The sequence below is a fragment of the Neoarius graeffei genome, chromosome 18 (genome assembly GCF_027579695.1).
Source record: "Neoarius graeffei isolate fNeoGra1 chromosome 18, fNeoGra1.pri, whole genome shotgun sequence".
Classification (NCBI taxonomy): domain Eukaryota; kingdom Metazoa; phylum Chordata; class Actinopteri; order Siluriformes; family Ariidae; genus Neoarius; species Neoarius graeffei.
Window position 1 is genome coordinate 65,837,841 of NC_083586.1, and position 25,642 is coordinate 65,863,482.

At 43.5% G+C, this 25,642-nt stretch overlaps 1 protein-coding gene across 2 annotated transcripts; it reads right to left on the minus strand.

Annotated features, from left to right (window-relative positions):
- Positions 1 to 1,510: 1,510 nt before the first annotated feature.
- Positions 1,511 to 22,838, minus strand: LOC132866835 (uncharacterized). 2 transcript variants are annotated; one of them, XM_060899609.1, is made up of 6 exons: positions 22,698 to 22,838; positions 22,241 to 22,537; positions 21,201 to 21,533; positions 14,790 to 14,897; positions 14,655 to 14,695; positions 1,511 to 2,934 (listed from the first exon to the last, which is right to left on the minus strand). In XM_060899609.1, exons 1-6 carry the CDS (start codon positions 22,735 to 22,737, stop codon positions 2,659 to 2,661), a joined length of 1,095 nt encoding a protein of 364 aa, XP_060755592.1. In that variant the 5' UTR covers positions 22,738 to 22,838; the 3' UTR covers positions 1,511 to 2,658. The 2 variants fall into 2 exon arrangements, with proteins under 2 accessions (XP_060755592.1, XP_060755593.1); XM_060899610.1 differs by lacking the exon at positions 14,790 to 14,897.
- Positions 22,839 to 25,642: the final 2,804 nt, after the last annotated feature.

The following is a 25,642-nucleotide window of genomic DNA, read 5'->3' on the forward strand; positions in this document are numbered from 1 at the left end:
CTCTGGGATTATCAACAGTGACTCCAGTAGCAGCAGCTGATTTCTTTTTGTTCAAACCAGTTCCCTGCAATTTGTTCCAAGCCAAACAATTTTTTTTAAATTCTTTAAAATAACACTACCTGTAAACATTTGCTTTATTTTGTCATAACTTATTATTTAGTAAGGCTACGTTTACTCACACTACAGCTTGTGATGCTTTGCGATGGGTTATTGATGAAAATGAGGCTTTTTGGTGGCGATGTGTACTTCAGACAGGTGAGGTAAAAGCTGTGGTCACACAGCAGGCAAACACTTGGCCCTTTTCTTTTGAGGAGACCTGACATTTTTTTCCGAAGAGGCATGCTTGAGGGTTTTGCATGTATTGGGATCTGGCAGGAGAATGATCGCTGATGCCTTGCTCAATAGATTTCAACAATGTGTGACATCAGCGCCAACCAATCAGTGATGATCAAAAATGTGTCACCTGACTATTGCCAAACATTTGCTGAATATTCAATAACCCTTTCGCCCAACCAATTACGGACCTCGGTGAAGGATCAGAAAATGTAAATGCAGTTTTCAAGTCTCGCCGACGGTTAGGCTATGCTGAGCTGCTGTGTCACTGAGGCCCCTGCGAGCATTAGGGATATAGATTGGATACATCAGAAGAGGATTGGCGAAGGTTCCCTGAGCTTCAGTATTCTTAAAGACATCTGCAATTATTCGCTGCTTCGTTTGCCAACAAAAACTTCGCCACTAAATTTTAATGCATGCATTGAAAATTTTGCGATGTTTTTGGCCACTCACAAGGTGGAAACACCAAAAAACAACTCGCGAAGCTCGGAGAACATTCACCATGCATCACACGATTGGTGGCGATGCTACCAATTTTTCATCGCCAAGTATTCGCAAACCCATTGCGAGCTGTAGTGTGACCAGGGCCTAAAATATCACACGGGTCTAAATGGGCTTATTCACATGTGACTGAGAAGAAATTAGATTTAATGGTGCTGTTGAATATATGGTATATACTGTACGCCCAAAAGACACAGAAACAGCATCACTCTAGTCAGTGACCGTTACAATTATTGACATGGAAGATCACTTTTAGGACACGTTTTTCATTTTGTTATTTGACAATTTGCATAAATGTAGGTTGTGACAGGCTAAATATAGAAAATGAGGTGTTAAATACTGCAGTGTGCATTTTACTTTCATAACTGCACAAAACTTCCACACTTCTCTCTCCGCACAGAAAAGATGCTTCTGCGTTAGAAACATACAGGAAATTAAAGGTTGGATTTAATGACGTGTGTAAGAGTTAATGCAAAAAGAGAATGCTCTTCAAGTAATTTACAGTGGATACAATTTAGTTTTAATTGACTGAGTTCAAAAAGAAGCTAAATCCATTTTAAAAAACAGAGTGCAGTAGACTATTGAAAGATGATGAAAAGAAATCTGCAAAAAATACTACTACATGGTTCTAAAATGCACATTTTTTAAGAGGAGCATAAAAGATTCATTATGTATGTTAAAAAAGCAAAAAAAGTTCATACAGATGCTACACATGAATAGTCGGCTTTATATCCAAACACATTTCACAATTAAAATGCACAATATCGCTCAGCAGGAAACTTGTTACAAAATGTGTTATCAAGCGATCTCCTATCTAATTCATGTTGCTGCCACAGCCATCGGTGGCCAGACTTTCAGGAGAACAGAACTGGCTGTGCTGTGTGAGTGGGAGGGATGGTGTTACTCCCTTCTCTGACAGGTTGACTCTGACCAGTTGTGTGTATCTTTGTGTTCAGGGATATATGAGCTGTTCAGCTGCTCTGTGATGGAGCATGAGCAGGGGCTGGAAAAGGTGCAGTGGCTTCACATGTCCTGGAGGAAGCACAAGGTCACCTTCACCATTCAGAGTTGGTCGCTGTTGTGTGATGGGGAAGAGCTAGCTAGTGGGGGAGTTGGTAAATGACCAGTGGGAGGAAATCTACAATAAAATATGTAATTGGTTTCGTGTTCTATGAAAGTGCGTCAGTGATGGGCCTGAAAACCATACCACTGATCTATTCTTGGTTAAGGAAACGATGAGTCAAATATAAAAATCCACTTCAAGATTTTCCCATAAACTGCATTAGTAAAGCAGATATATTGCCTTGACTCATTTCCTGTCTTCTCATGTCTTAGTACAGTATATTATACAGACTGTGTACTCACTACCCAGTTTCAAAAAAAAAAATGTGAATTAATACACAAGAAATATGCTTTAAAAATGAGTTATCTTTGGACAGCTAGTATCTGGGATGAATGGCTGGTGAATACAAAATTCAGAGCCAACCGAGTTGAATTCACGTCCCTGGACCTGTGCTGAACATGTGCACAGATTTTGATTGTAACAGGATACCAAGGTTTACGTAGCTGTCATTTTCTGTCTTAATTGCTAAAAGTTTTTGTGAATGTGAATTATTTTTACTGAGTTCTCATTCAGATTATCAGCATATGAAGCTTTGCAGAAAGAGGGCTACACTTAGAGTGGACTGAATCTAATGAACTGGAAATCAGTTTCAGTTGCAATAAACTGAGTCCAGTTGTCTGGGCTCTACTAAACTTGATCATATTTGTTGGTTTTGGAAGTTAGGCACTGGTAGATTGAATATGCTGAGTTGGTGTTGGGGCCTATACTCTGGTAGATTGAATCTGACTGATGGTGGGATTTAGGGTCTGGTAGACTGAATTTGATTGCTTGGTGTTAGGGTCTAGGGTCTGGTAGACTGAATCTGATTGGTTGGTGTTGGGGTTTAGGGTCTGATATACTGAATCTGATTGGTTGGTGTTGGGGTCGAGGGTCTGATAGACTGAATCTGATTGGTTGGTGTTGGGATTTAGGTTTTGGTAGTCCAGATGCATTATGCTGTTCTGACTCTGAGGTGGATCATTTTCATAATCAGCAGTCTGAAATAGAGATGAGCAGATCATAAAACAATCATTCCAACATGAAAATTAAAGCAGTAAATGATACACTGCAACCACGCTATAACAAACTCCTTGGGGGACCTCCTTGCTCAACCACGCCCTCGCTGCCAGACAATAAAAGTATGTGTGGCAGCGAGGGCGTGGTTGAGCATCAGCTGTGAATGATGAGGAATCGGGTTTAACAAGCAGGTAATGTGACGAGTTAGACTTGTGTCTATTTACTGGCTGTCTATTAAGATGTCTCTGTGTGTCTTTCAGATAGCCAGTAACGAGAGAGACCTGTGTTCTCCTGTGTGTGTGTGTGTGTGTGTGTATGTGTGTGCATGTGTGACTGAAACCTAAAGTCACTGAAAAGTGAAAGTAAAGTTTTTTTTTTTTTAAAGATCCCATGGCAAGAAATTTTCATTTTCTGAGGTTTTTTAACATTAAAATGAGTTCCTCTGGCTTTCTTAAGTCACCCCAGTGGCTAGAAATTTCATAATGTGTAAACCAACCTATGCCCAACATTTGAGAATGGCGCGTCAAAACGGCGCGTTGATAAGCTCTTCCCTTTACTACGTCAGCAAGGGAGATGATCCCCCCCCCCCCCCCCGGATTCCCACCCACCGTATGGATTGCCCGCCCAGTTGTATTGAGGCATAGAGGACACAACAACATGGCATCACCTAAGCAAGCGAAACATGGAAATTGCGCTGTACATGGATGTGACAACACAGAAAAGAGTCTGTTTTTACTGCCGACGGGAGAGCCCCTGAAGACGCAGTGGCTTAATTTTATTTACTTCAATAATATGCCGTCGAGTCTACCTAAGACGGTGTATGTTTGTCGGAAGCATTTTCCTGAGGAATGTTTCCACAACTTGGGACAGTACAGGGCAGGTTTTGCACATCAACTGTCACTGAAGCCTGGGTCCGTACCAAGCATCCCTGCCGCATCAGCCACAAACACCGAACAAGTAAGTGTATAACTGTTAAGTCGTTTTGCCTTGTTTTAAAATCGGAGCGTTTGCAATGGCTACATTAGCTGTGTAGCTAACCGCTTCCTGCAGTTAGCCAGGTACTCTGCGCTACCTCTGTTATAATAGCCAATCAAAACAGTTTTTACAAAGACACCCACATTCTTTTTTTTAAGTCACTCGTTCATTTTATTTATTTGTTTGTTCAGTAAAAACCCAAAAATTTGTTGAATTTATTTTATTTCCTCGCGTCGCACCTTAATGACGTCAGCGTGCGGTATTTTTCCCTGATTCTGGGCCGGGGTGTCGTGAGTGGCAGAGCAGCTCCATCGCTGCGATCCATTAAAAGTCAGCCCTAGATCCAATCTTTTGTCAGGAGCTGAGGTCGAGCGGGCGGCCCTCCAGCGGCACCGGCCGCCCGTGGAGGCAGCAGTTCTCCCAGGGGCGAGTTGGGGGGAGGAAACGGCAAAGTCCCCACTCCTCCATGGTAAAACTGCTCAGTTTTACCATGGGCCTCAAGCTGAAAAAAACCCGACAAAGTCCCAGTTTTACCATGGGCTCGAGTTGTACCATTTTTTTAGACAGGGCGGACGGACCAGGGCATTCGCCCGCCTGACCGTGCCCAACGAGGAGCGCTCTCGGCCGGCTTGGGAGGCAGATGGAAGCCCCTCCCCCTCCCCCCATGGCACGCCCCCATCCTCTACCCTTCCCTGCCTCCATGCTTCTCATTAGCAACACGACGCACTGGGAAAAGGGCTGAAATGGGGCTTTCTTCCAGGAGGCTATATCTAAGTTCCGAGGGTTCATTTTGAGAAAGGCAGCAGATAAAACATCCGGAAGCCTCCACGATCTCATTTAAAGCATCAACAAACCACCATGCCATGGGTCCTTTAAAAATGCACTTTCACCTGTTGCACCTGTCTCCCAGTTGCTCATTGCCCCAGCATACAAGCTGTTGCAGTATGATCCTACAATAATGTCCCATCAGGTTTATGTGCTGAAGAAACTTGTAATCCTGGACTGCTTTTTCTTTGATGACTGAAATGTCTGAGTCATTTTCGCAGCTCATAGATCAAGTTAAAGGATCACGAACAGAGGTGGTGATTTCTTTATCTGTTATGGAAATGACAGAGGTTACCGGTGTATCATTGTCAATGTCCACCCACTGACTCACTGTGTTTTCTGAATCTTCATCATTCAATTCGTTCATGTGTTGCAAATGTGATGTCAATAGTCATTTTGTCTTTTTTATCAATTTTTGATTACTGTTCTCGATAATTGTTAGTGATTGACACCTAAGCGAGGCTCATTAGGCCTTTGCTTTATGGCATTAATACGTGTTAACTTGACTGTGGACTTGATTACTCTGTCTCTTGGGGAAGAGGAGTGTATGGCTCAGGGTTTTTTTTAAAGACTGACTCATTGTCAATAGAGGTGGGGTACACGAACTTGGATTGTTATATGCAAAAGTTCAGTCAAAGAGTTTGTTATAGCAGGGTCGCAGTGTATTTTGAAGTAAAACTGACACACATCTAATAATGGATAAATGACATATTGTCTGTGATCATGGTGCAACCCCAAAAGTATGGCATAAATTTTTGACTATGTTCGTGGCTCTCAGCACAGGCAGTAATCTAATGAAATGCAGCATAGTTATAAAAATATTGAGTCTGAACAAGTACATTATCAGTGTCATGACTGGGAGGGTACAAGTGCAAATAAGACCCAAAGAGCAGATATTAAAGGCACAGATTAGACTGAGGTGCACCTGATGAGTAGAGCAGTGTGGTGCACAGGCAGGAAGCAGATGCAGCAGCACAGTCAGAAATATCCTGGCTAAATCCAAGGACAGCGTCACAGACACAGTGAACAGTCACAGTAATCCCAGGAGAAATCCGAGAACTGCCAGCAATCAATAGCCAGGGAGAAACAGTGTTCAGAAAGTCCCAAAAACAGCAGGCAAAAATGGTATACCAAAAAATGTAATGCAATCCAAGTCAGAAAACCAGGGAAAGGCAGCAGAGAAGAGTGTGAACTTGACATAGTGTAATGGCAAGTATTTTTCCGTATCTTAATTCTTCCCATCATGTTCATATACAGTGACTGAAAGCAAATGCATAGCAGGTGTGCTAGCACAGCGTGGGGAGAATGGGGGAAAATGCAGAGTAGAACATAAAGGTGCAGATGAGGACTTGGAATTTCCGGGTTGGATCACGGCAGTAACCCCCCCACCAGACGCCTCTGGGCATCCCAGACAGAGCTTCCATATTCTTATGGTGGAAGTCCCTGATGAGTGTAGAGTCAAGAATGAAATGCGCTGACACCCAACACCTCTCATCTGGGTTGTAACCTTTCCAGGTGACCAGATACTGTTACCTCTGATCTTGGTGACGGACCTTTAGTAGTTTCCTGACTGTCTAGGCCTCACCCCCATCGATGATCCTGGGAGGGGGAGGCACTTTAGAAAAGGAGGAGAAGGTGCTAGAGACCAGGGGTCTCAGTTGGGAAACATGAAAGCATGAGTGGATGCATAGCATAGACATGGGCAATGCCAATCTCACAATTGTGGGCTTAATGACTTTAGAAATGCGATAGGACCAGCAAACCTGGGAGCCAGCTTACGAGAGGGGACCTTGCAGGGGTGGACCACATGACCCTTTGTCCCACCCAGTAAACAACAGCCAGCCTGTGGTGTCAATCTGCCATCCTCATGTCTGTGTGATTGGAGCATAACAGGTGATGTCTGGTACACACCCAAACTCTGCGACAGCGTCAGATAAAGGTTTGGGCCAGAGGGACAGATGCCTCCTCCTCATGTTTGTGGAAAAAGAGGGGCCTGGTAACCAATGCAACACTGGAAAAGGGTCAGCTCATTGGATGATGAAGGAAGGCTGTTATGGGCATATTCAATCCAAGGAAGCACCTGGCTACAGGAGGAAGAATCACCTAATGTCAGGCATCGTAAAGTGACCTCTAACTTCTGATTGGCACATTTTGTCTGCCCATTAGTCTGTGAGTGGTAACCTGAGGAGAGGCTGGGAGTGGCCCTAATGATTTTGCAGAATTCCTTCCCAAAGTGAGCAGAGAACTGAGGACCTCTGTCAGATACAGTGTCTGTAAGCAGACCATGAACACAGAACACATGGTTGATAAACAGTTCTGCCGTCTCCTTAGCTGAAGACAGCTTCGGGAGGGGAATGAAGTGAGCAGCCAGGTCCTAACATCCTGCCGCATGGTAGGCCACCAGAAGTATTGCCTGAGGACAGCAAGGGTCCGGGCTGCCCCAGGGTGACTGACTGGGGGGAGCTGTGCCCCCATTGAAGCACTTGGGAGCGCACACAAGGAGGCACATAAAGGCAGTTGGGTGAGCCATTACCTAGTCCTGGATCACTGGACAGGGCAGTTCGGACAGCAGTTGTTGAGCCAGGTGGCAGCCATGAGAAAATGAGTAGGGAGAATGGGCTCGACAGTGCTTTGCTGAGAGTCTGGAGAAAATTGCCTGGAGAGAGCATCTGGCTTGACATTTTTAAACCCTGGTCTAAAGGAGAGCACAACGTTAAAGCGGGATAAAAATAATGACCATCTGGCTTGATACACGTTGAGGCATTTAGCAGACCTGAGATACTCGAGATTCTTATGATCTGTCCATATGACAAATGGAATCTCAGTCCCTTCCAACCAATGCCTCCACTCTTCCAGGGCCAGCTTTATAGCTAGTAGTTCTTGATTTCCAGTGCCATAGTTGCATTCAGCTGGTGTCAAGTAATGAGAAAAGAATGTGCAGGGGTGTACCTTATTTTCCTTGGCTGACCTCTGGGACAAGACAGCCCCAGCACCTGTGTCGGCGGCGTCTACTTCAAGAATGAGCTGAACAGCAGGGTCAGGAATGATGACAGAGGGGACCATGGAGAATCTCCTCTTAAGAGAAGAGGCAGTTTCAACATGGTTGGTCCATGAGAAGGGGTGCTTGGAAGACTGGAGTTCAGTCAGGGGAGCAGCAATGGTGCTATAGTTCCTGATAAACCTCTGTTAGAAGTTGGTAAACCCCAAAAAGCACTGCAGTTTCTTACAGGAAACTTACAGGCCACTCGGACACCACCGTGACCTTTGTCTGTGTCCATTTGGACCACCCCAGGGGATATCACAAAGCCCAAGAAGGACACGGTGTGCTTGTAAAACTGGCACCTCCCTGCTTTGGCAAAAAGTGGGTTCTCTAGGAGCCATTGCAGGACCAGTCTGACGTGGAACCGATGGGCCTCCAATGTGAAGAAGATGAGAATATCATTAGTTTTTCTTTTTTATCAGACATCTAATTTTAGGTTTGTTTGCCTGACATGTTTCGACGTACGTAACTGTCGTCTTCCTCAGAGTGTCACCGGATGTTGTTGGTGACGCATCTTATCAGCTGATGTTTCCGAAGGCGTGACCTTCCTGTCTGGTTTGACAGATCGGTCACATCTTCTGCTGTCCATTCGTCCCCTGCAAGATGGCACTCCAGGTATGGGACAGCATGTATGCTCCCTCATCCTGGTTGATGGTCCTCGGGCTTCGCTTTCGGATCTCCATGGCCTCCCTGATCCAGCGCTGATGTTTGTTATCTTCTGTGCGGATGACTCTGGCATTCCCCCAGTCCATAATGTGATTTTCTCTTTTGCAGTGGTCTGTTATGGCTGACTTGTAATTTTCCTGTTGTGCCTTTTCTTTTATTGTTCAGGTTTGTCTTATAGCTGTCTCCTTTTTGCACTCTTTCTTATGTTCATTGTTCCTTGTGGTGAAGCTCCTCCCTGTCTCCCCGATGTAGGTTTTATTGAATGATTGGCATGCACTCTCATATATGGTGTTACATTTGTTTTCTGGATGCATTCTGTCTTTGGGATGAACCAGGATCTGACGGAGTGTTGTGTGTGGTTTGACAGGTGTGTTGATGTTGTGTTTCCTCATTACTCTTTGGATGCGTTCCGTTATTCCTCTGATGTATGGCAATATTACTACTCCCCTGTGTTCTTGTTTGTTTTTTCACTTTCTTCTGTGTTTTGTTGTTCTTGACCTGTTCTGCCCCTTTGGATATTGCCCACTGTGGATATTGACATGCCTTCAGTGCATGTTGTATGTGTTGTTCCTCCTGTTCTTTGTCCTGTGGATCTGTAATTATTGTTGCGCGTTCATGTAATGTTCTGACTACTGATAATTTGTGCATTATGGGGTGTTCGGAAGTCCAGTTTAAATATTGGTTGGTGTGTGTGTGTGTGGGTTTTCTGTGTACTTTTATTTTGATGTCCCCATTCTATGTGTGTTGTATTTTTAGGTCCAAAAATGCTATTGACTGCTCCGTTTCCTCTTCATGTGTGAATTTTATGTTGCCGGTATTGTCTATGGTGTTGAGATGGTCAGTGAGTTGTTGAGTGGATCCCGTCTTCACTTTTTCCAGTATATCATCCATGTAACATTTCCAGAGTGTTGGTCTGTATTCTGCCGGTATTGTAGTGAGTGCTTTCTGCTCCAGGTCTTCCATGAAAAAAACGCCAAACCAGACAGGAAGGTCACGCCTTTGGAAACATCAGCTGATAAGATGCGTCACCAACAACATCTGGTGACACTCTGAGGAAGACGACAGTTATGTACATCGAAACATGTCAGGTAAACAAACCTAAAATTAGATGTCTGATAAAAACGAAAAAAAAAAAACTAACCAAATCTAATATAAGACAACATGAACATAATCGAGAGAGATGAGAATATCATTGAGATATACAAAGGTGAACTGGTTAATAAAAATCTCATAAGACCACACTGACCAGGGCTTGGCAGACAGACACGGTGTTAGTGAGCTCAAACAGAAGACCAAAGTATTCGTAGTGGCCAGTTGGAGTGTTGAATTCTGTCTTCCACTCATCTCCTCCTCTTATTCGTACCAGGTGGTAGGCATTGTGGAAGTCCACTTTAGATTGAGCCCCCTGAAGAAACTTGAAGGCAGTGGACATGAGTGGTAGGGGATAACCGTTCTTAAAACTAATAGAATTTAGTCCCTAATAGTCAATGCAGGGCCTGAGGGACTTGTCTTCCTTCTCCACAAAAAAGAACCCTGCTTCTGCCGGGGAGGAAGATGGACAGATGATGCCAGCTGCTAGTGACTCTGAGATGTATTTGTCCATGGCTTCCCACTTCAGTGGAGAAAGAGAATGAATACAACCACTGGGAGGTGTGGTTCCAGGTAAAAGCTCTGTGGTGCAATCTTAGGGCCAGTTGGGGGGGGGGGGGGGCAGTGGCATGAGCCTTACTGCAGACCAAAGGTCCTTATATACATTTTTTTTTTGGGGGGGGACACATGGGGAAGGATTCATTGTCTCATCATGGATGGCAACAAAAGGGGCCAGAGGAGTCTGAGCAGAAGACAGACAGGCAGTGAGCACTGCAGGAGAGTATGGTCCCATCGCTCCAGTTAATGTGGGAGTTTTGGAGGTGTTACCAGGGAAGGCCAAGCAGAATAAGCTCAAGGTTATCATTTATGGCATAGAATGAAATTGTTTTGATGTGAGTAAGTCAAGTTTATTTGTATAGTGCTTTTTAGAGACATTGTCACAAAGCAGATTTATAAAAAAAATCAATGACTTTAAACATGATCTAATTTTATTCTGATTTTTTTTTTTTACTTGAAACCTTCAAAGTAACTTGGTCTGTAATGTGGGAAATAGGACCGAGTTCATACCCATTCAGATCTTTGGTCATGGAGGGACAAACTAACTTCCACAAAAGGATGCCCAGTTCCTCAGCCCAGGAAGTCATAATAAAGCTTTGGTCAGCACCAGAATCAATGAGGGTTTGGACAGATTGGATCTTATTCTGAAATGACATTTCTGGCATTTTGCAAATGCTTTTATCCAGAGTGATGTACAACATACCCAGAGCAGCCTGGGGTTAGGTGCCTTGCTCAAGGGCACTTCAAACATTCCTGCTGGTCCAGCAAATTGAACCAGTGACCTTTTGGTCCCAAAGCTGCTTCTCTAACTATTTAAGCCCTAGCTTCCCCAAAATATAATCTCAACAGTCAATGTTGATCTATAAGCAGGGGAAGTATGTGTCGAGACACCTACCTGTATCCCTGCATTTACTGATGCACAGACCTTTTTAACAGGCAGTGGGAGATGAACTGTCCAGACTGTCCACAGTAAAAACAGAAACTAGTTTTTCAATGGCACCTTTTTTCTTCTGGAGTTACCTGGGTCCTGCCTGATTGCATGGGCTCTGATTCATCAGGGGTGGCACCCTCCAACAGAGGAATTATGGTCCTGGGTTCGACCCTTCGGCTCCACCTCCGATCTCTATTTACGTAGTTATTGGTGAGTGTCTGCCTGACTGGCCAGGTCTACCAAGCCATCCAGGCTGTCAGAAGGTCATGAGGTGCAATCTCATCCAAGATGGCATAATTTAGTCCATGAAAGGTATCATAGAAGGTGCTCATTTTCCAGTCGATTGCTACGGCAATAGTCCAGAATTTGATGGGATAATCGTGAACTGACCGAGCACCTTCCTTCTGCCCCTTAACTGTCCCACCATCTCCTTGCCCTTGGGGGAATGGTTAAAAGCCTTCTGCATCTCCTTGGTGAACTCCCTGAAACTTGAACAGCAGGGCATCCTGATGTCCTAAACAGCTGTCCCCCACGCTTGTGCCTTTCCTGTTAAACATGCGATGACCTAAGCTACAGTACATGTGAGTTCTCAGAAGGCAAGTCAGATGCCTGAAGCTCCATGGCTATGGAGTACTGTGAGAGGAATGAACAGCAGGTCCCAGGTGCACTGTGATATGGCTGTGGAGCAGGGAGATGAAGCTCATGGGGGGGGTGTTAGGGTGAAAGGTATGGGTGATGGAGGATGTGTTCTGGTGAACTGCTATGATCTCTTGCTGATGAGATCTGAAAATTGAGCCCTGTTTTTCCAATACAGTTTTGAGGGAATCATAGTCTGCTGGGTCCATCATGTGGCTGAAAAATTTGTCAGAATGGGGAGGTTGCATGTGCAGATAGCACCCAAAGAGCAGATAAGAAAGTCACAGATTAGACTGTAGTGTACCTGATGAGTAGAGTGGTGAGGTGTACGAGCCGGAAGCAGATGCAGCAATGCAGTCAGAAATATCCTGGCCAGATCCAGGAACGGCAGAGCAGACACAGAGTAAAGTCACAATAAACGCAGGAGAAATCCGAGTGCTGCCGGCAATCGATAGTCTGGGAGAAACTGTGTCCAGAGTCAGTCATGGTCAAAAAGTCCCAAAAACAGCAGGCAAAAATGGTATACCAATAAACATAATCCAAGTCAGAAAACCAAGAAAGGGCAGCAGAGAAAAAAAACAACACGAGCGTGAACTTGACATCGCATAATGGCAAGTATTTTTCCATGTCACCCCATCATGTTTATAGAGAGTGACTAAAAGCAATGCATAGCAGGTGTGCTAGCACAGTGCGGGGAGAACGGGGAAAACATGGAGTGGTGCACAAAGGCACAGGTCAGGATTTGGAAGTTCCAAGCTGGATTATGACAATTGGGAGGTGTGGATTCCAATTAAGAACGGTGTTTGCATTTTTGTAATGACGATAGATTTCAGTTTCAGGTTTCACAAATTTGGTGGTAGTAATAAACCACTAGTCAGTATCTTGTCTTCTTTCTCATATTATTATTATTATTATTATTATTGGTTCGTATTTGTGGCATTGTCAATCCAACCACTGAGGTGCACAAGCCAGTGCATTCTCTAGCACCAGTCCCAAGCTCAGATAAATGGGGAGGGTTATATCAAGAAGGGCATCCGGTGTAAAACTCAGGCCAAATCAGCTGATGAAGAGGACTTTCATACCAGATCGGTTGAGGCCTGGGTTAACAACCACCGCCAATGAAACTGTTTCCCAGTGAGGTACGGCATCAGGCTAGAGGCCCCACGGACAGTGATGTTTGCAGATGATATTGTGATCTGGAGTGAGAACAGGGAGCAAGTGGAAGAAAACCTAGAGACATGAAGGTATGCACTAGAGAGAAGGGGAATGAAAGTCAGTAGGAGCAAGACAGCATGCATGTGTATGAATGAGTGTGAGGACAGTGGAATGGTACAGCTGCAAGGAATATTAGGTGGCCAAAGCAGAGGAGTTCAAACATCTGGGGTCGACTGTATGAAGTAATGGCAAGTGCAGAAGAGCAGAGGTAGCAGAGCTGAAGATGCTGAGATTTTCATTGGGAGTGACAAAGTTGGATGGGATGAGAAACAAGAATATTAGAGGGACAGCACATGTAGGACGGCTTGGAGACAAAGTGAGAGAGGTGAAATTGAGATGGTTTGGACATGTACAGAGGAGAGATCCAGGGTATATTGGGAAAAGAATGTTGGAAATTTAGGTGTCAGGTTGGGGGAAAAAGATGCGATGAAGGAGGACATGAGGATGGTTGGTGCGAGAGAAAATGATACAGAGGACAGGAGGAGATGGACGGACATAGTCCACTGTGGCGACCCCTAATAGGAACAACCGAAAGAAGATGATTTTTAGTGGCACTGTCACAAATAGAGATACAGCACATTTAACTGGGCTCCAAGGCTATTGCTAATGTTTGTTTGTGGAGATTAAATTGCTGTATATTTGATTCTTTGTACCTAATAGCAATGGGTGTATCCAAAACAAGTAATTAGGAGTAACCATATACTGTGCTTTTAGCCATGTACTAAAATCACTGCAACATTGGACTGTAACGGACACAGCCGCTGTTGTGCAGCACCACCCGCATCAGGGAATATGGCCTTTTTGCAGTATGAAAATGGGGCCCACAATAGATAATGACTCAGTGAAAAGGGATATGCAAAGATTGTTGCTGCACATTTAGTTTCTATGCTGCTTTTTACTGCACAACTTGAGTCCCCACTGTTCTGTAGAGTTTCAAGTTTTACCTCCAGCTAATTAGCTCATCATCAGTCCCTTCAGAGGTTAGGTCAGGTATGTTTTTAGTGGGGGGGCATTCAGAGCAATGGAACTGGAGGACTGTCACCTTTGTTGTGAACTCTACGATAGAAATATGGCGTGCCAAGTGTCACCGGGCCCATTTCATGGACGAAATCCATTTCGTCCATCACAGAATGCATTTCGTCCATGAAATGGGCCCGGTGACACTTGTCACCCCATATATAAACTTATACTGCCTGGAAGCCCTGCTTCCTTCCCTCATCTAACATGCCTTTCCTTCTGTGAAGGGAAATGAAGAATTTCTTGAGTTCAATAATATGAAAAAAAAAATCTATCCATGTGTTTTGACTAAAATTAGACAAACATAGATTTAATGATATTTAATTCCATGTATTAGGGATGCCACTGACATATTTTAGCTAAAATTGGTTGAAAGAGTTGCTTTCAGTTTTTGTCCATAAAAGAAAAAAATTGATGAAAAAAGTGATTTTATAAAGACTAAATGTGCTTGCAACAAAGTTTGAAATCAAACTACAAACAATGTTAATGGTGATGAAAATGAGAAAGTGGTTTAAATTTGCTGTTTTTCCTGCATCGGTCAGTATGTAGTCATATTCAAACATGTTGAGCAGCAGAACGCCTTCATCACTATTTTAAATCAGCAAATTGTGAGCAGTGAAAAAAAAAGTCAATATTGCACAAGCCAAATGGAAACAGTTGGAAATGTCTGCATGCGAGTAATGAATAGATTACATTTTCACACTTTATCTGTATTCTTATTTTAATGCAGCAGATTAATGGCCACCCACCATGGTATTTGTTTCTGTCTGCTTACTTACAAATGTAGAATCTGCAAAAAAAGGGAAATTTTAGCATGAAAATTTTGGCAGAGGGGTGTGTATGTGTTTGCAGGCTGGTGCTTTGTGTTTATAAAGAAACAGTACCTTGTGTCTTGTTGCTTCTCAACTGGCAGACGAGTAAAAATCCTCCCATCAGTAGCACAGTCACACACACACTGATGATGATGATGAGTACGGGAGCTTGTGCTAAACCTACATTTGTGTACAATATTCACCTTAAAGCAAACATGTGTTGCAAGACCAGTGCATTAATAGTGTTTCAGATCTTTTATGGCTTTTTCCAACCACAATCAGTGGCGAAAGCACAACCCATCCTGTCCTAGAGCAGGTTAACTTGAAGTGTCTTGCTTACAATTGCAGATGCATTCTAGTGCACTTTGCAAGCGAAGGCATTGTTGTTGAGAGAGTGCTGCTGCGTTAACTAAAGGACGTGCTACTGTGAAAGTCACACGTTCAGCCAAGTTGTATGTTTAGCTGCCATTTAAAGTTCATTGAAATTTAACATTGATCTAATTTGCCATTTGAAATATGATTCATTACTAGTGGTGTAAGATTATTTTATACCTCAAACTTGCTGTTTAGAGCATCAGACTGTGTGAGGATTCCTGTCTCTGTGGCCAGTTATTTACCTTATCTCAGGGCCAGGCTCCATTGTACAAGGGCCAGACTGTGGAATGGACTTTTTGTTAGGTCAGGCTGTGAAATATTCTTTTGTTAGGTAGTTTAAAAAGACAGTGCTCTCTCATTTCAATCTTTTATGTGCCACACACACACACACACACACACACACGGTGAAATCAAAAGCTGAGCCGAGGAACAATATGAGTTTAAATGTTTTTAGAGGATTGTATGTGTGTGTGAGAGAGAGAGAGAGAGAGAGAGAGACCATATTGTGGTCCTCACCACTGATTATCATTCTAAGGACATTTCGCATGACAAACACAGACTTGTTATTTATTCAGTAGTAAAACCCTTAAAATGTCATATGGTAAGAAATACGAGCAGGTCTGTTTTTCTTTTGAAGATGGTGGAAGGTATGGTTTCGCGAATGAGAAGCCTGTATTGGGCAGCCAATCAGAAGTCTGTGTTCAAACAAAGAAATGTCATTTCACAATGATTTTAATAGGAGCCGCCATTTTGTTTTGGGGTGGTACTAAGGTTGGTCTCTCAGGGGGCCTTTAAAAAGAGTAAGCGGAAGTTTAGAAGCCAGTGTGTTCTGGACTCGCTTGGCATCGAGAATGTTTGTTTGCTTCAAGGTAACTTCTTTTGTATACACTACCGTTCAAAAGTTTGGGGTCACCCAGACAATTTTGTGTTTTCCATGAAAAGTCACACTTTTATTTCCCACCATAAGTTGTAAAATGAATAGAAAATATAGTCAAGACATTTTTCTGGCCATTTTGAGCATTTAATCGACCCCACAAATGTGATGCTCCAGAAACTCAATCTGCTCAAAGGAAGGTCAGTTTTATAGCTTCTCTAAAGAGCTCAACTGTTTTCAGCTGTGCTAACATGATTGTACAAGGGTTTTCTAATCATCCATTAGCCTTCTGAGGCAATGAGCAAACACATTGTACCATTAGAACACTGGAGTGAGAGTTGCTGGAAATGGGCCTCTATACACCTATGGAGATATTGCACCAAAAACCAGACATTTGCAGCTAGAATAGTCATTTACCACATTAGCAATGTATAGAGTGGATTTCTGATTAGTTTAAAGTGATCTTCATTGAAAAGAACAGTGCTTTTCTTTCAAAAATAAGGACATTTCAGAGTGACCCCAAACTTTTGAACGGTAGTGTATGTGTATTTTTGGCTGCGCCTGATGTTCAGATTTCCATGACAGTGGCAGAATGAATCACTTTGTACAGGTGCAGAGGATAAGATAATTCTGGAAGATAGTTCTGGTTCTGCTGAGTTCTCTGCAACAGGACCGCGGTCCTTTTTATCCTGGGTGGCAACCGAGCCAGGATGATTTCTCTTTTTAGGAGTCTTCATTGAATTAAGGAGGTGTGAATCCAGGAGTAGGACGTATCCAGATACCAGGTTTGGATCACTCTTAGTTTTCTTCCTTGGCTTCCGCTGGTCCAGCATGATTGAATCTTGTCTGGCTTCACCTTCATGGTCTTTTGGGCTATTTAAGCCACTACATGACAGCATCATGGTGATCCAGTGCAGTGCAATGATCCACTACAGTCTGCCCTTGTCCTTGGCAGTGGCAGCAGCATACCAGACGGTGATGGAGGAGGTGAAGATTGACTCAATGGCATTGTAAAAGTGCCCCATCATTGTCTTTGACAGATCAAACTTATTCAATTGCCACAGGAAGTACATCCTCTGCTGTGCTTTCTTGGTCAGAGAGCACACATTCATCTCCCATGTTAGGTCCTGAGTAATTATAGTGTCCAGGCAGTAGAAATACTCCACAGAGGTTATTGCAGAGTTAAGCAAAGTGATGAGGGAGACTGTGGCAGAGCTCCTCCTGAAGTCTACAATCTTCTCCACTGTCTTTAGAACATTGAGCTCCAAGTTGTTCTGCCTGAACCAGGACATCAGATCTCCCACCTGTAGGCAGACTCCTAATCAGAGATGAGTCCAATGAGGGTGGTGTCATTTGTGAACTTCAGGAGCTTGACAAACTGATGACTGGAGGTGCAACCGTTGGTGTATAGGGAGAAGAGTACAGGAAAGAGAACACACCCATGGGGGGGGGGTCCAGAGTTGATGGTTCAAGAGTCAGAGACACATTTCCCCAGCTTCATGTTCTGCCTCCTGTTAGATAGGAAGTCAGTGATCCACCTGCAGGCGGAGTTAGGCATGCTCAGCTGTGAGAGTTTGTCTTGCAGAAAAGCCAGGATGATGGTGTTGAAAGCAGAACTGAAATTCACAGACAGGATCCTAGCATTGGTTTCTGGGGAGTCCAGGTGCTAGAGGATGAAATGCAGAACCATGTTAACAGCATCATCTGCAGATCTGTTGGGTCTGTAGGCAAACTGCATGAGGTCCAGGAGCAGGTCAATGATGGCTTTAAGGTGGTGATTCACAAGGTGCTCGAAGGATTTTATAACTACAGAAGTCAGGATGATGGGTCTCGTCTTTTAATCCTGTGATCCTTGGCTTTTTGGGGAACGGGATAATGGTGGAGGCCTTGACGCAGGCTGGCACATGGCATGTCTCCAGTAAGGTGTTGAAGATGTCTGTGAACACCAGAGATAGCTGATCAGCACAATGCTTCAGGGTAAATGGTGAGACAGAGTTGGGACCTTCTGCTTTGCAGGGTTCAGCTTCTTAAAGAGCTTGTTGATGATGATGCCTTTATTGTCACTAGTCACAAGTACCAGCAAAAATTAGCCATCAACCTGTCCATACATATACACATACATACAATTAACACAGGGGGAGTTGACAGGACAGGAAGACAGGGATGAAAAATACAGTAGTAACATGAAGGGAGGGGAGGAGAAAAAAGCAACCCCCACACTATGCTCCTGGAGGAGTACAGTGTGGAAACATTAAAAAAAAACCCCTCAGCACATAAGCACAAAACAACACAAGTACACTTTACAACATGAAAACTCAGGACTTGGGGGGGGGGGAGCGGGGAGTGGGGGCGATCAGGGGTGGGGGTAAAAAGGGGGGGAGGGGAGGAGGTAGAGGTAACCCAGCGCAAGCAAGCAGACGTCCGCTCCTGAGGCCATGATGGCGCTGGGCTGGTCACGCACCCGCTTGTCACACTGGGGGTGAAGCAGCGACCATTGGAAGAGGGGGGAGGAATACAAGAGAGTCTAACAGCAGTGTTCTCCAGGGGACTTGTTGTCCCAGCAACGGCCTTGGCCAAGGCCAGTGCTGGCTCGGGAGCCGAAAGTAGATAAGATTGGAATTTGTTTGGTCTTGGCAAGCAGACGCATTCTGTTTTGCACAACTACTCTGTATGTACATTCTGTCCATGTTGGTCTCCAAATTGATCCAATTTCCATTGCATAGCCGAAAGCTTCTCCATGATGTTATCCATGTTGCGGTTCAAGTTCTGAATAGCCACAGTCTGAGTGCCGATAGCTCTGCCCACCACTTCAATCATGTCGGGCAGCTTTATGGGGCTTTGAACAGCTGTCACCGTTTTCTGATTTCCTCGATAAACCAGGGCAATGCCTAATCCAATCAGCAAAAGTCCTGTAATCATAGTTCCGAATAGGTAGATGACTTCAATGTCCTCCACAGAAAGAACCGCCAGGCACACGACCCGCCACCGCTCTCACACATCCATCGTAGCCGGCTGCGAACTTTCCGCCAGGACAGGCTGGTTCCCCCGAACCCAGTCGTCCCGTCGAGAAGATTGTGTCAATTGCGTGAAGAGACCTGTTTATCAATTCCATGGTTTTAGTTTGAAGAGCAGTGCAGAGAGAGTCTCTCAAAAGTATAGACACTAGACAGACGAGACAGCAGAAGCAAGAAAGATAAGGGAAGGGAGAAGGAGAAAATGTGACCGCCTTCCGCGAGAGCACAGAACTTGCCTCCATCTCCAGAATGGAGACAAGTTGCTAAACTTGTTCTGAGACTTTAAACCTGTCCCTGTCCCCAGTTGTGTATGCTTCTATCTTTTGCAAGTTTAGCTGGCTGAGCTTATCTGTGAACCAGTGTTTATCATGATTTGTAGCTCACTCTGGTATGTGATGGAACGCAACAGTCCTCACAGAAGCTGACATAGGACGTCACAGCCTCTGTGTACTCATTCAGACTATTGGTAGTGGTCCTGAACACATTCCAGTTTGTACAGTCCAAGCACGCCTGAAAGTTCCCTCCATAGTCTCATTGGTCCACTTCTTTGATGTCCTAACTGCAGGCTTCCTCAGCTTTAATTTCTGCCTGTATGCAGGAATCAGGTGGACAATGACGTGGTCAGAGTGGCCCAGTGCAGCGCGGGGGACGGTATGATGGGCATTGTTGACTGTAGTGTAGCAGTGATCCAAAATATTCTCCCTAGTCGGGCATTTAATAAACTCCTTGTATTTGGGTAGTTTGTGGCTGAGGTTACCTTTGTTAAAGTGCTAGTCTAATGAAAATTACATCATAAAATCCCGGGTTTTCTGTGTGTGATATGCTCAAATAGGTTGTACATTGATAAATAAAAATTTGGTTTGAAAAATAATGTTTTTGTGTTTGAATTCTGTTCCAAAAATCATTAAACGCTTGTCTGCCATTATTAGATTGCAGTGATTTAGAGGTCAGCGGCACTGCTCCACTGCCTTCTTTTGTGTCCACACAGACTCTATATTATTCTCTGCAATTGCATGCGTTCTTGATACTGATTCTTTTGAAAAAGATGACGAAAGTTCTTTAAATTCATCCTCAATCTTTCACTGGTTGTCTGAGGACGATTTAGAACCTATAGCCATGGAGAAAGAGGCGGATGAATACACGAGCAAGTTGGCTTGTGAAGAAGAGCAGCAACTGCTCCTGTGGTTTTCTGGAACCCAGGAAGTTACTACATGGTACAAATTGTAGTTTGCTTATCCATTTTTTTTTTCTGATTTGGTGTTCAACTTTCACAGGTATGATAAAACAGTGTCTCTTCGTAATTGTCATCTTTGTAACCTCACTTTGTATGTACAAGACTAAATAATGGTAATAAACAGACACTTTCAGTGCTGCAGCCGGGTTCACCTCCAAAACTAAGTTGCTCATAAAACTACAACGTTTTCTAGTTCTAACAGTAACAATTAGGGCCATGTAGACCCTTTCTAGTTTGTGTGTGTGTGTGTGTGTGGGGGGGGGGGTGTCAGCACACAATTACCCCTGTTTATTTTTTACTAAAACCACCATATCTCTGTAACCATGAAAGATTTTTTTTTTCAAAATTCCAAAACCTACAATCTTATGGTGTCCCTTTACAGAGAGCTGATTTTAAGATGAATTTAATCTGTTTGAAAATTTAAGGTAAAGTTCCAACAATAATCGTGGAATTGGCATGAAAGACAAGGTCATTATAAGATTAATTTATAATCACTCTGTGATAAACTTCCCTGTGTATTTCTGAATCTTGTCATTGCCTTTTTGTCCACTGAAACACGTGGCATTTTATTGCATCTAAAACCATGATTTCAATATCAAAGTAATGGACATGCCATCCTGTTATATCTCTCTCAACTAACTCGTTTTTTTTTTGTATTTATAGGCTCTGAAAGAGATTCTCTCACAACATGAGCAAAATGTCTGCTATTCAATTAATCCTGTATCTTCAGCTACAAGTAATACGTTATATCCATCTTCCGTCAAATACTACCTGTAAACAAAATAAACTGTCTAAACAACCACTCTCTCTTCCTTTTGCTATTTCATCCAAGTATGCTATAGCCAAAACAGCTAAAGCATCTGTGTCTACTGTTGTACAAATAGCAGCTTCTCCTTTTTCAAATACTGCATCATCCGCAAAAAAAGGAAACAGACTTTATTGTTTCAGTAATTCAGTGCAGTATGATGGGAAAAAATTTTTCTCACCAGTAACTTGGAGCTGAATTTCTGTGAAGAGTGAGTCATAACTGACTGCAGTCCCTTTGATACGAACTGCACAGGAATAAACTCCTCCATCATCTTCTCTCACATCACTGATGATCACACTGAAAACGCTACTCCTCCCGTCATCAGAAATGGAGAATCTGCCGTTCTGATACGCTTCTTTTGCCCTGATGAAGATCACTTCAGTTCCAGCGTAATCATCCAATTTGTAAAAGGACTTGACATTTGTTTCAAACTCTGTTGGATAGGAGCAGCTGATCATCACACTCTCTCCCAGATATCCGGTTACTGATTTTGTCTCACTACAGCATGGATCTGTCAATCACACAAACTGAATTAGTGTCGAATTATTTATCTCCCAGCTGGCATGAGTTCAGCTTTTACTGAAATGTAGGTTTATGTGCTTAATGTGATTCTACTCTTGAAGCAAAATTAACAGGGTTGAATTTGAAATTTCCTTCCATCCATCCATTATCTGTAACCGCTTATCCTGTACAGGGTTACAGGCGAGCTGGAGCCTATCCCAGCTGACTCTGGGTGAGAGGCGGGGTTCACCCTGGACAAGTCACCAGGTCATCGCAGGGCTGACACACAGACACACAACCGTTCTCACTCACATTCACACCTACGGTCAATTTAGAGCCACCAATTATCCAAACCTGCATGTCTTTGGACTGTGGGGGAAACCGGAGCACCCAGAGGAAACCCACGCGGACACGGGGAGAACATGCAAACTCCACACAGAAAGGCCCTCCCCAGCCATGGGGCTCAAACCCAGAACCTTCTTGCTGTAAGGCAACAGTGCTAACCACTACACCACCGTGCCACCAAATTTGAAATTTATTTCACTTTATTTTATATTTCTGTTTATTTGTTTTCAGGCAAAATATCTGCATATGAATCAAGATGAAATTAGTTTCTAGATATGAGATCAGCTGTACCTCGTGCATTTATACTGGATTATACAAAAGAAAAACTAACAGCTAAATCTATCAGATGCCAAAGATTCTAAAATTTCTCACCACTTTTCACTTTCAGGTCAATGTTTTCACTCCACACTCCAATCTCTCCATACTGATACAGTCCTGTATCCTGTAAACTCAGACTTCTGAAGATCAGTGAAATTAATCCATCAGTGTTAAACAGAGTAAATCTGTCCTTATGAACCGTGCTGACTGAGGCCCGAGCTGTTATTAAATCTTTACACACTGTTTTCATTTTGCAAAAATACACAGTCGAACTGGAATTGACTGGCTTTTTGAAGTTAATCATGACACGACCTCCAGGGTAACCGATCACATCATCACAGTGCACTGGACCTGCCAATCAAAATGGAAGCATTTCAGTCATTTCTCTGATAATCAACATCTCCAAATTCTCTCACTACTACAGTTCAGCATTCAAATAACTGCAGCACAAACTCATAATGGTTCCTCCTTCTCCACTCTGGAGTTCATTATTGAAAGTAGAAGAACTGACCTGACATCAGGTAGAAGGTGATGATGAGGAGGATCTTCATTCTGAACTGAAGTCGAGCTTCACTGATGTTCACAAACAACACAATCCACGATTAAGAATATTTTGTGGAAATGAAAGGATGAAAAACGTGTATGCTTGTGATTTCTACGTCTTTGCCTCCAGTTCTCTTGAATTTGGTCAGTTCCTCTTTGTGCAATATGTGTCTATGTGACTCAATCTCACAGTACGTCCCACTGACAATGATGAAACTCCGCCATCTCTCAGCCGATCAGTTAAGAAATAAACAATTGTACAATGTCATACAAAACACTGGAAACACACCCTCCACCCCGCCCCTGTTTTGGGGTTGTTTTGGAAAAGTTGCTCAAAACCTGGCAGTTTTGTGGCCTTTGACTGGTGATGAAATACTTCTTTTTTTTGTCATTTCCTCTTACTGATGTGAGTTTGCCATCTATTTCTCTGATGTATTTGTGTATATGATCTTCCCATCAGCATGTCAAGTCAAGTTTATTTGTATAGCGCTTTTAACAATAAACATTGTCGCAAAGCAGCTTTACAGAATTTGAACGACTTAAAACATGAGATAATTTTATCCCTAATCTATCCCCAATGAGCAAGCCTGTGGCGACGGTGGCAAGGAAAAACTCCCTCAGACAACATGAGGAAGAAACCTCAAGAGGAACCAGACTCAAAAGGGAACCCATCCTCATTTGGGCAACAACAGACAGCCTGACTATAATATTAACAGTTTTAACATGAGGACAGTTTCGTTGATGTTATAAACTCTTCATTGATGGAAACTTGAGTGCAAAACTGTTCATGACAACTGCAGTCCTAAAGTTAGCAAGACAACTGTAGTCCTCAGCCATAAAAGCATTACTGTAAGAGTCCAGAGTGTTCTCCAGGTATAACCCTCAACTGTCCTCATGGGGCCGTCCTTCACAGGAGCGGTGTGATAAAACTCCGACCAGACACAGGGCACCAGGATGGATCAAGCAGGTCCGAGGGGCAGAAGAGGCCAGCATCTCAATCCCAGGACCAACATGTAACTCAGAGGGACAGATTGGGGGGGGGGGAAGAGAGAGAGAAAGAAAACACATGTTGTTAGGTATGCCCTAAAAATGACAAGTATTAAATCTGTGTGGTAGGCTCGCAGAGACGAGAGTCTTTACATCAGGCATAACACACAACAATGGCATGTTAATATGGTAAAAAATATATCATGACCTGCTCTGGCTGTATGCTTGATTGGGTGATGGGAGCACACTCCTCAGCAATGATGAGATGCAGATGGGACCCTTAGGGCTGGCCAAGACAATTCAGTTACATTTCACCGGGTCTGGGACATGCGACAGAAAGTCTGACGGCTGATTCCCTGCAGGCGACGATAGCCAGTCGAGGTCTCCACCCTCTCCACCAAAAGATTTCCTGTTGACTCCAGACAGATTTGGGGTGGGAGGGGGAGGGAAAGAAAACACAGGTTGTTAGGTATGCCCAATGTCCCCTGAATAAGTAGGAGCAGTATACATGTTGCACCAAGTACAAGCAGGGACTCAGGCAACTAACTATGACAGCATAACTAAAAGGAGAGAGCCAGAAGGCAACACAGGCATGAGGGAGCCCCGGGACATAAAGCAGCCAGCCACTACACCGTCAACAAACTCGAGTGAGCAAGCGAGTGGGGACTGACAGCATCCATACATCCCAGTTTACCAAAACACTCTGTCTGAGGACCCTCCAGATCTACACCTTTACCTCATAAACACCATTAACAAAAGGCTTGACTAAACAGATATGTTTTCAGCCTAGACTTAAATGCTGAGACTGTGTCTGATTCCCGAACATTACTTGGAAGGCTGTTCCATAACAGTGGGGCTTTGTAAGAAAAGGCTCTGCCCCCTGATGTAGCCTTCACTATACGAGGTACCAGCAGATAGCCTGCACCTTTTGATCTAAGTAGGCGTGGCGGGTCATAGAGGAGCAGAAGTTCACTCAGGTACTGTGGTGCGAGACCATTTAGTGCTTTAAAGGTCAATAGTAGTATTTTATAATCAATACAAAATTTGATTGGGAGCCAATGCAGTGTGGATAAGACAGGCGTGATGTGGCCATATTTTCTAGTTCTAGTAAGGACTCTTGCTGCTGCATTTTGAACTAACTGGAGCTTATTTATGCACTTATTGGAACATCCAGACAGTAAGGCATTACAATAATCCAACCTGGAGGGAACGAAAGCATGGACTAGTTTTTCTGCGTCACGCAATGACATTAAATTTCTTATCTTTGCAATATTTCTGAGATGAAAGAAAGCTATCTGGGTGATGTTATCAATGTGAGTTTCGAATGAAAGACTGGGGTCAATAATCACTCTGAGGTCTTTTACTGCTGGACGTGAAAGGCCATCCAGAGTCACTGTGTAATCAGAAAACTTACTTCTAGCTGTATGTGGTCCTAGTACAAGTACTCCAGTCTTGTCAGAGTTAAGCAGAAGGAAATTAATAAGCATCCAGTGTCTAATGTCCTTTACACATTCCTCAATTCTATTAAGCTGGTGTCTCTCATCAGGTTTTGCAGAGACATACAACTGTGTGTCATCAGCATAACAGTGGAAACTAATACAATGTTTACGAATAATATCACCCAGAGGTAACATATATAGAGAAAAAAGCAGTGGACCCAAGACAGAACCTTGTGGAACACCAAACTTTACCTCGGTACGTCTAGAAATATCACCATTTATATCAACATACTGATAACGATCAGTTAGATAAGACCTGAGCCAGGAGAGGGCCATTCCCTTAACTCCCACAACATTTTCTAGTCTATCCAGAAGAATGGAATGATCAATGGTATCAAATGCTGCACTAAGGTCAAGCAACACAAGTCGCGAGACACAACCCTGATCAGACGCCAACAGTAGGTCGTTTACTACTTTAACCAGTGCT

Coding starts and splice junctions, on each gene's coding strand:
- LOC132866835 (XM_060899609.1), bottom strand. CDS start 22,737: ATGAAGATCCTCCTCATCATCACCTTCTACCTGATGTCAG. Junction 22,538..22,697: donor CACCTTCTACCTGATGTCAG/GTCAGTTCTTCT, acceptor TTTGATTGGCAG/GTCCAGTGCACTGTGATGAT. Junction 14,898..21,200: donor AATTCAGCTCCAAGTTACTG/GTGAGAAAAATT, acceptor ACACAAATGTAG/GTTTAGCACAAGCTCCCGTA.